This window comes from Sylvia atricapilla, chromosome 4, assembly GCF_009819655.1.
Source record: "Sylvia atricapilla isolate bSylAtr1 chromosome 4, bSylAtr1.pri, whole genome shotgun sequence".
Taxonomy (NCBI): Eukaryota; Metazoa; Chordata; class Aves; order Passeriformes; family Sylviidae; genus Sylvia; species Sylvia atricapilla.
The window spans coordinates 9,387,644-9,398,302 of record NC_089143.1 but is presented as its reverse complement, the minus strand read 5'-3'; the positions used below and the strand labels follow the sequence as shown (position 1 = coordinate 9,398,302).

At 46.0% G+C, this 10,659-nt stretch overlaps 1 protein-coding gene across 1 annotated transcript; it reads left to right on the top strand.

Moving 5' to 3' along the window:
• Nucleotides 1–549: 549 nt before the first annotated feature.
• On the top strand, nt 550–5,578 carry UCHL1 (ubiquitin C-terminal hydrolase L1). Its single transcript, XM_066317070.1, has 9 exons — nt 550–686; nt 800–811; nt 1,437–1,565; nt 2,419–2,569; nt 3,804–3,889; nt 3,965–4,012; nt 4,386–4,455; nt 4,784–4,842; nt 5,152–5,578. The coding sequence occupies exons 1-9, from the start codon at nt 654–656 to the stop codon at nt 5,236–5,238; spliced, it is 675 nt and encodes a 224-aa protein (XP_066173167.1). The 5' UTR covers nt 550–653; the 3' UTR covers nt 5,239–5,578.
• The last annotated feature ends 5,081 nt before the right edge of the window (nt 5,579–10,659 follow it).

Here is a 10,659-nt window from a genome sequence, read left to right as displayed (position 1 = left end):
GGTCATGAATAAAAGATAAAAAGCCCGCTATTTTTTAACCAGCTTCACTGGACTGGCTCAGGGGCTGGTCCAAACGCAGAGATACAATCAGCACACAGGAGACTTTCATGTCGGATTTATCATACTGGAAATTTAAAAAATAAGCGTTTAATTATTTTGTTGAATATCAAAACCATTGCATACTTTACGCAACGTACACAGAACGGTGTCTGATGCTTAGGAGCGGTCGGCCACATAAACGTAGACATGGGCTTTCGGGATGCACGGAGCCCAGGGGCCGGGCTGATGATGGAGGAGAAACCTGTTGCCCTGGGTGATGCCAGCCGCCTGCCGGCCCGCTTCCATCACTTTCTGCACGCCACGGTCAGGGGGCCGGGGTCCCCCGGCCGCAGCCCGCTCCCCGCGGAGGCGGCGTGACCCCGCCGCGCCCCCCGCGGCCCTTCCGCCCCGCGCCCCCCCGCGCGTCGGGCCCGCCCCGCTCCTGCTCCCCCCCGCCGCCGCGCGGAGTGGGCCAGCCCGCCCCTATATAAGCGCCGGGTGGGCGGCTCCGCGCCCCAGCGTCGCCAGCGGCTCGGCAGCGGAACTGCCGCGGGGGACATCGTCGTGCGTGGGGCACAGCCTGCCTTCTTCCCGGCTCCCGCCGCCCCGCAGCCATGGCCTGGCAACCGATGGAGATCAACCCCGAGGTGCGCGAGGGGCGGCGGGGACGGGGCTGGGGGCTGCAGGGCGGGTGGTGGGATGCTGTCTCTCACCGGCACTCACGCTTCCCTTCCCACCCCGCCCCCGCATTGTCTTCCAGATGCTGAACAAAGTGAGTTGCCGCCGCCGGAGGACCGCCGCGGGCGGGAGAGCGGCGCCCCTTCCCCCTCCATCCCTCGGCATCCCGCCCTGCCGGGGAGCACCTGCCGCGGTGGCGGCACCGCTGCGCGGGGCGCGGCCGCACCTGCGGAGCAGCGCCTCCCTCCGTCCCTCGGCATCCCGCCCCGCCGGGGCTCGGAGCGGTGCTATCCTCCATCCCTCGGCATCCCGCCCCGCCGGGTCTGGGAGCGGTGCTTCCCTCCGTCCCTCGGCATCCCGCCCCGCCGGGTCTGGGAGCGGTGCTTCCCTCCGTCCCTCGGCATCCCGCCCCGCCGGGGCGCGGAGCGGTGCTTCCCTCCGTCCCTCGGCATCCCATCCCGCCGGGGCGCGGAGCGGTGCTTCCCTCCGTCCCTCGGCATCCCGCCCCGCCGGGCGCGGAGCGGCGGGGCTGCGCGGGGCGCGGCCGCACCTGCGGAGCGGCGCCGAGCCCGTGCGGCCCGGGGCGGGCGCGGCCGGCAGGTGGCGCGGCGGGGCCGCGCGTTGTGCTGTGTCACCGGGCGCGGCGGGGCTGGGGCGGCCGCGCCCCGCGGGGACGGGCGTGTCGCGGCCGGGCCACCCGCTCTCTGTGCCCCGTGCAGGTGCTGTCCCGCCTCGGGGTGGGTCCTGGCTGGCGCTTTGTGGACGTGCTGGGCTTCGAGGATGAAGCGCTGCGCGCCGTGCCGAGCCCGGCCTGCGCGCTGCTCCTGCTGTTCCCGCTCACGGAGCAGGTGGGTGTCCCCGCCCGCGCGGGGTGGCACTGGAGTGCGCACTGTGTAACGCTGTCTGGAGCGTGGCTGTCATCCGCCCAAGCATCAGATGGTTGGGCGTGGATTGGGCTTGGCACTGGCACGGTGTTTGCTTGGTCCCAGCCCCTAAATAGCCTAAACTGAGCTGAGCAACCAAACAAGAGCTCTCATTCCATCTCAGTGTTCCTGTGAGACTTGGCTTTGTACATCAGACTGGGAAAAAACCCATGAGTGACCTTGAGGGGGAGGAATAGCAATTCCACTACCATGCTGAATCATTGGATCTGGAGAGGCCTACATCACTTCTTTGACATATAAATATTTTCAATTCACTTGATGCTAAGGAAGTGAATGAGGAGATGGGCCTTGAAATCAAGTTTAATTAACAAGTTGTTAAAAGGAAGGATTATACCCTTCCAATGGCAGTTTTACAGTTGTTTATATGTTGTTGTGATGGGGAGGGACTCATGAAGTCAAATAATTATAAAGGTCTAAAGGCCTATTATAGAGACGTGCTGAGTAGTCTTGTTGGGAGAGGATATAAAAGAGCCTGTCCATTATATTATTTCCCACCCCAAGCTATTTCCAGTGTATGGCACAGATGGAGAACCTAAGAACAGTGCCTTTGGATATGACTGAATCGTTCAGGTAGTCCATTAAGTGTTGGCCTGAATCCAGTTCAGACATATGGTGCTTTACTGGTGCCACAAAGATGACTTTCTGAGTAAATCTTTGTCCAATCCTGATACTTATTCTCCAGCACAACTTACGTGTCCATATACAAATACAAAGATAGGACTGTGATGAAATGCCTAAAACAGTTATGTGTTTACAGCATGAGAACTTCAGGAAGCAACAGACTGAGAAAATAAAGGACCAGGAGATCAGTTCCAAAGTGTATTTCCTGAAGCAGACCGTCAGTAACTCCTGTGGGACAATTGGTCTGATACATGCAGTTGCTAATAACAAAGACAAATTGAAACTTGGTGAGTATGAATGTTCTGAAGTGCTTGAATTGCCATTTTTGGAAATTGGGTGGGTTTTGGGCTATTGGGAGGCAGGTGGGGCTTTCATGCAAGCCAAGTTAAGGCACACTACTGTTTCAGTTGGTAACTGGGTCTTTCAGCTCTTGGAGAGGGGCATGTGGACTGCCTGAAACACAGGGGGGAATGTGCTTCAACTCCTGTCTGCTGGCTGCAGAGCTATTGGCCTAGTAAGCAAGGCAAGAGGAAAGGGCACTTAGCAGGACTGACCAAAGTCTGTCTGTAATTAGGAAGTAATGTGTTCAGAAGTAGTTCTTGACATTAAGCTTGATGTCAGTAGATGAGATGGAGTTCTTCATGGTATGTATGTCTAATGTAAATCGATGTGCTCAGAGTAGCCTGTAAATCAGTCTAAAACATATTTTCTTTTTGCTGGAGAAGTTGTAAAGATGAGGGTTTGTAAAGAGATTTTTCCTACCAAGGTAATAGTTCTGATGGTTTCTTTACTTTAGAAAAAGATTCTTTTGTTGTTCAGCCATCTGCAAAATACAGGTACCATTATTCTAAGAGAACTTGTACCCTTTCTGTGGTGTGGGATTCCTTTTTATACAAAGGAAAACATGGAAGTCACAGTGAGCATTTAAGCATGGTTTTGCTTTGCTCTTCTTAAAAAGGGTTCACTGAAATAACACACTCTTGATGAGTGAAGCAGTGATGCAGCACATCTTTTATGTGCTAGATCTCAGTGCATCTTAGTACTGCACTACCAATTTATGTTCTGGAAAACCAAAGTAAGCTTGTCCTGAGCAAGTGCTGCCTTCATTTGAAGGCAGTGAGACAATTTCATCTACCCCTACTCTGTTAGTTATGTGTCCTTACAGCTGGGACCTTTCTTGAATCTCTTTGAAAAAGGATTGACCATTTCTGCCAAATGTGCGGTGGGGAAATTGGAAAAGCTAAATCCTACTTGAAAATGATTTTCAAAACAAGCATCCAGAGTATACTGAAGCATTCTTCCCTGAAAAAACTCTGGTTGTTTTTGTAGATGGTTACTAATATCTTCTGGATAAATAGCTTACTTTAAGTGGTTGTTATGATGGGCTTATGTTGCAGATAGTTACAGGCTGAATGCAATGACTTGTAGTTAGTACAAAAAGCATTGATTACTGTGGGTTACATCTGAACTGTGACTGATGCTTTACCCATACTGAATAAAATGTTTGATCATCTTGTGCAGAGGAGGGGTCTGCCCTGAAGAAGTTTCTTGATGAAACAGCTGATTTGTCTCCTGAAGAAAGAGCTAAGCATTTGGCAAATAATAAGGTATATGAACTACACAAACTGCTGACAGTTGCCAGCACTTAAAGATGTAGTAACCTGTACCTGCTTTCTTTCAAGGCTATTCAAGAAGTTCACAATTCTGTTGCTCAAGAAGGACAATGTCGGGTAAGATGCGAATGTGTAAAATCTCGGGAAAAGTGTTTAATGAAGGAGGTAGAGAAACACTTAGTTATCTGTCAAATAACTGTTACAGTTCATGAGGAAGGATCAGGATTTCTTTCTCAAACATGGATTGAAAATTTAGATCAAGACCCAGTTGTAAAATATCATTTTACATTAGGATTTCTGGTGCTTGACCTTGTAAAAGTCTTGCCACAGACCTGTTCTGCTGAACTTAAGTTTTCAGTCATTTGCTTCCTTGAAAGCAATCTTTCTGATGCTTTCAACAAGAGGAAATCTTTCCTCTGTTCTGTAGGTACAAATTGGGTTTGCAGTACTAGCTTCAATCTAACAAATCTATCTGGCAATGTCTCCTAAGGTTGAGGACAACAGTGTGAACTTCCATTTCATCCTGTTTGTCAACGTGGATGGACACCTGTATGAATTGGGTAAGGTCCCATGAACTCTGTAGTTGGACTGGGCCTACTTCACACTGCACAGCAGTGTTGGGGGCTGAAGCAAGATACTTTGTGCTAATTAAACTGTTTTTGTTCAGGCTCTCAGAGCCAAAACACAATTTGTATCTTCATCTTAAAATTTTAACTGATGATGGGTTACACTGAAGGCCTAAAGCATGTTGTCACTGGTGTAGCTGAGAACACTGTTTCTGTCTTATGCAGACTACTGACAATTTATTCTGACTTCTCAAGTATCATCATATGTGCGCTTGTGTTCCACTATGCTCAGTTCTGCTAATTCAGAGTATTTCCTTCACAGATGGCCGTATGCCATTTCCTGTGAACCATGGCACGAGCTCGGATGACTTGCTGTTGAAGGTAAGTCTTCTCCCTTGCTGCTTGTTTCCCTGAAAGCAAGGCTTATAAAAAGCCTTATACAAAGGTGAGAAGTCTGTATGTGTTGTATAGTGGCTGAACCTACTTGCTGTACAAATCTGTGCTTAGATCTGCAAATTATGACTACCAGAGCTAGTGTCCCTAAGAGCTAGATACCTGCTCAGTGTATTTATTATCTAGTGCTCTAGATTATGTAACTTGGTGGGACTCAGAGAAGAGGTGCACAGACTTGCTCTCTACAGGGAAGTGTATTTGGTTAGTCTAAGCAGCTGTATTTTTTTCATCCCCAAGGATTCTGCTAAGATCTGCAGACAATTTACAGAACGTGAAAAAGGAGAAGTTCGTTTTTCTGCTGTGGCTTTCTGCAAGTCTGCCTAAGACTCTGAAGAGATGCAAGGAAAGCAGTTTAATAGCACACCAGTAAATGCAGTTTAAACTCCAGTGCTTCAGTACTTGTTAAACACAGCTGTTCTGGTAACTTAAATTATTTCCACCTTTTGCTATACACAGAAGTAACATCAGCTGAGCTTATGCTGAAGGATGAGCTCAAGTTTTAATGTGAACGGTTTGGACACATCAGATATCTTTAGACTCTTTTTTCACATGTTAAGTAGCAAATGCTTAACAGGGCTTGTTTGATCTGTGTTATGTTTATTGAGTTGTTGGTTGATATTTCCTTGTCCTTAATGAGAATAAAATGTTCTGCTGGAAGACTAAATGGACTAAAGTGATTAATTTTCTCCAAAAGGAGTTGTGTGGCATCCTCTGTAAGCCTTTAGAAAAGACCCTCAAAGCTCTCCTCTGAGCAAGAAGTTAACCTCAGGGTAGCAAGGCAATTGCTCTTTCTGGTCCAGGAGGCTTTCAAGGATGGAGAGACACCAGTCTGTGTAACGTGTTGCAGTGCTGCACTACCCTTCTAGTAAGACTTTTCCCTAATGTCCAGTCTGAAACTGCATAAGCTGCAATCTTCCACCCTGAATGCATTTATTTTGGAGGGGTAAGGTGTGATAAATTAACATTTAAATGTCACCCTAACATGGTCTTTATTACTGCTACAAGCCACAGAACCCCCACTGAGTTGGTGGTGTTTCCTTATAGGAGACAGTATTAGAACATAGGTTTTCCTACCTGTAGCTAAATCCAACCTGCTGGCTGAGGTAGAACACAATCCTGGGGTAGGGCTTTATTTACTAATAAATAAATTAGTTATTTATTAGTAAAATAAATTTACTTTGTTTACTAATTTATGGTCCTTATGAAGACCTTTAAAGAGGCTGTACTTATCTGTCCCATCCAAAATGACGTAAAAAGGAGAAACCCACACTCCATGAATTTCTAGTAGATGAAATTTTGGATTCAAGGGAAAGAGATTTAATGTGTAATACATGTTCTTTGGCATGACCATGAGCTGTGGAAACTATTTTTACCTGAGTCTCGTTGCTGTTTGCTGCTCTTGCAGCTCCCTGCTGATACTCCAGGTAGCTGTAGGCAGGAATTAAACACCCTTTAACTCAGATCTTTATTTTAATGCAGCCCCAGTCTGTCCCTGGCAACCATTTTATACAGTGCTGGGTAGCACAGCCTTAGATGGTCACTGTTGCTCTGGATATGCTGCAAGCTGTTCTGGCTTCATGGCTTTTTTGAAGGGTAATTCAAGCTTCTATTAAAGGTATGAATCAGCTGAAGTTGTTTTGTAATGGGCCTCGTTGCTGCTCATGGAATAGCTGAAGCTGGTGAAGGGTTGCAACACATTTTAATTTGAAGTCTAAGGATTTGCTAAACCTCAGGAACGCTCCCAATTCTAAATATCAGTGTCTTCAGTTTCTGTTAGCAGGGAGGTGAAAACTGCTGCTAAGGAAAGGTCTGTTATGTGTCGTTTTGCTCTACAACAGCATCATCATCTGCCTGTTAGTGCAGAGTTGTTTTAGGGTGGGAGGAGAGGCCTCCTGGGGCATCTCTGCTGCAGCCTGCTGCTCCAGCACAGGCTTGGGGCCATGCCTGCAGCTCAGGCTGTCAGGAGAGGAAATGCAAGGGCCATGAGCACAGGAGAGGGCAAGGAGCAGCAAAAACCAGCTACAGGAGGAGGAGCATGAAGTGCCTTGTCTGCCTTACCTGGGGCCCTGAGCTTTGGTGCTGCAGAGGACCCTCTCCTTGCCCTTAGGGCAGTCACTGAGGGCACACGCTGTGCCTGTCCCTCTGCCTCTGTAGAGTCAATGCCTTTGAAATACTACTGTATATTTTATAGTGATTGTAGCAGTCCAATATTTTGTTTTTCTTTTTGTTTTAATTAGCAGCACAAATGGTGCTACTGAAGTTATTTCAGTGTTTCATAAACCTTTTTTTTTTTTTTCCCATTCTGTTCAAGCTTCTGAGTTAAGAATCTACCAAAAGGCAACATTTTGGTAATTTAGGCCTCATGAAAAAACGGGGAAGGGGTTGTTTGTGCCAGACTTTTCTTATTTTCTCCCATTCTGATCCCAGGTATAGTTTCAAAGGATGGAAATCAAGAGAAAAACTGAAGAATGAATGTTATCTATCTGCTTATGTATAACATCATGAACAAGGCTGTTGTCCACTGCAGAATTGGTGACAAGGGCTTAGCAAACAGGCTTTACTTTAAAACTCCTTGGGTTTCAGAAAAAGGAAGATGACTTATTTGGGACAGCAAAGATCTTGGGAGCTGGGATAGAGATCTCAAACCGTGGAAGATGTTGCAAATGTGTTGAGAATACTGCATTCAGAAAAACACAATGCACAGAACTGTGTACTTGACAACTTAAAATTCTATTGAATAAGCCACAAGCAAAAAACCAGGAAGACGTTTTAGAGTCATATTAGGCACATATCATCTCAAAATAAATTCTTTTTCTTTTGCATATTTTCTAGCTTATTTTACCTATTTACCAGTTTTTACATTTTAATCCTTGCCTGTTATTTCACATTTTGGTGGAAATGTTGGGGACAAGAGTTGTTTTTTAGAGTGCCATGTGTCAGAACACTTTTCATGAGAAGATGTTCTTATACTTTAGTATTTTTTTTCTTGGGCACATCTATCTGAAGAGAGGCTCATTTCTTTCCCTCCTTGTTTTCTCCTCTTTGTTCTTATATGTGTAGTTCTCTTCAGAACTGTTATTTTCCTTAATTTCCTGTGTGTCTTACTTAACAAAGTTAGGTCTTTTGACCATCTCTGCTTCTCATCCAAAGCCCTTCATTTTTTCACAAACTTACCGCTGAATTTTCCCTGTGAAAATTGTTGAGAAGGGCAGGAGCTTGCAAATCCTGCTATGTTTTATGTCCACTCTGAAGAAAATAGTGACTGCTGCTCTTTGAGACTGAGGAGTCTATTGAACAAATTAATTTGAATTAACAGGTTCCTGCCATTTTTGTGCTGTCTTCCATAGGGGGACATTCAACAGTTAATATATAGAATTGTCCTTGGAAACATTTGAGAAATATTGAAGAGTCTCAGGTAGGATTTTGGGCTTATCTGTTTAGACCTGCACATTGCTAATTTAGAGCTCTGCTGGGGTTGACTGCAATGGATCATTTTCATAACCATTTTCTTGCCTGCCCGTTGAAAGCTGTAGTCAACTTACTCTGTAGATGGCAGCATTGGGAAACTTAGAGCAAAAAATCTGATTTAGGACTGATGACAGAATGGATCCAGGTGCTCTCTTAATTTTTAAGTCCATAGGTAGCCCTATTGCTTTCAGTGGGATCATTCAGATGCTTAAGCATACTTCTGATTTCAGAGCCAAAAGCCAATTCTTATCTTAATCAAAGGTTAGGCATAATGCAACATGCAAAGCCTCTTGCACATGTGAATAGTTTTTGGCTTAGATCCCCAGTTTACTTGCAGCTGATGCACAAGTCCAGTGTATACTGCTGTGCAATATATACACTGCTGTTTCCATATTAAATAGAATTCTTTTTTGGGGAAATAAGGAAAGTGTGGGACTAACTCCAACAGCATCCAGGTCTTTTACACACAGACCAGTTTATCAATCTCAAATATTTAAGATGGAGAAGCAGTTAGCTGGAAAAGGAACTAGATACACTCATATCCTCTGCCAGTAATGCAAAGATAGCAAGGCCCGTGGTGGGCATTGGGAGCAAACGAGACTGGGAGTAAATCTGTAGTCACAGGATCCCTCTCCTGGTGCAAAGGAGAGGCTGATGACAGGACTTCAGCTCACTGAAACTGTGGACTAAATGAGAACAAACACAAATTGAGAAAAATGCAGCCAGAAGCAGAGTAACAACATTAAAGTCCCTTTGTGACCAAAGGACATAAAATATCACTCTAATTTTATACTTTTTTACATATTGTACAGGATGATATTAAGTTACAGAGGCTGGTTGACATTCCAAATGCTTTGAAGCCAAGGGACCTCAAGGGATGAGAGGATGGGTTAGAAGAAACCTCATAGAGTTCCACATGGTGAGGTGCAGAGCTTGGCACCTGGCTGGGGCCACCCTGTGGCTGGGAGGTGATGGGCTGAGTTTCAGCCCTGCTGCCACCTGGGGGTTCTGGCAGGTGCCAAATTCAATATAAGCCCATTCGTTGAGTGCTCTTCCTGTAAGGTAAATCACATCCTGTGTTGGGAGTTATATCGAGAGGAACAAGACCAGCAGGTGGAGGGAATTTATTATCCATTACTCCTTGGCACTGGTGAGGTTGCACCTGGAATAGCAGTTAAGTTCTGGGTCCCCCCACCCAGTCCAAAAAGGATGTGGAGGAATCTGGAGAGGGTCCAGCAGCCTCCATTGACAGAGGCAGGGAACATGTGGCCTGTGAGGAGAGACTGGTGGAGCTGACCATGTATAGTCTGCATGGAGGACACTAAGGCAAGGTCTAATTGTAGCTTACAACTACATCAAGGGCAATTGCAAAGATGACAAAGACATATTTTTTTTTTCCTGGTAGTAGGAAATGGTCTAACAAAGAGCAGTTACCTTTGATAAATTGCAGCTTGGAAGGTTCAATTCAGGACATTTGGAAACTAGAAGAGTATTTCTTCATGGGAAAGTAATATACTGGAACAAGTTGTCAGAAAAATGGGAGAAACTCCATCCTTGTAAGTGCATAAGAGACCAGAATTTAACAACCAGCTTCTGTTAAGCTGCCTGAGGTTACCTATTACAGTATGAAAAATTAGAGTGGTGAACAGTGTTGCTTCAGCCTCAGAACTGAGTGTTGTGCTCCTTGACAAGGAGCTAATCATGAGACTCCTTGCTGTGCTTTGCATGGGGACGTTGTTCCCTGCTGGAGGAGCTGGAGGCTGATGCTGCTAATTGCTGGTTTTCTTCTCTGTCTGGCATGGAAGGACAAGAATGGCCGCAGGAACAGCAGCCAATGCATCTAGGGGGAGGTGCAGGTTTTGTTACTGATGGGGGGGTTGTCTCTCCACAGAGAGCTGGGGAATGCAGAGGCCAAAGAAAGACCTGAGGGAGCACTTCCACTGTCAGTGAATTACAGAGTATAAGGAGTCTGTCATGAGGATGCATGTAACATCCCTAGGGCTACCCTAGGGAGACAAAGAGCAGCAACTGATGGAGGGAAAGGGAAAAATGAGAGAATTCCTGGGCATTTTTCAATTGTCATCTTTCCAGTAGTACCATAAGACTGTTCAATGAAGTTTCCCAATCCCTTAAATAATTTGGCATCAAAAATGTAGTGCTAGATGAAGCTCAGTAAACAAATAATGAGCTATGTAGAACTGATTTGAAACTTCTGTACTTTTTGCTTAGATGAGCTTCAGATGTGGTTAGATGATATTGCAAGATACAAAAAATGAG

What these genes read in the sequence shown, in the direction of transcription:
- UCHL1 (XM_066317070.1), top strand. Translation starts at nt 654, where the DNA reads ATGGCCTGGCAACCGATGGAGATCAACCCCGAG. An exon ending in TGTTCCCGCTCACGGAGCAG is followed by an intron (nt 1,566 to 2,418) that starts GTGGGTGTCCCC and finishes ATGTGTTTACAG; the next exon opens with CATGAGAACTTCAGGAAGCA. An exon ending in CGGATGACTTGCTGTTGAAG is followed by an intron (nt 4,843 to 5,151) that starts GTAAGTCTTCTC and finishes TTCATCCCCAAG; the next exon opens with GATTCTGCTAAGATCTGCAG.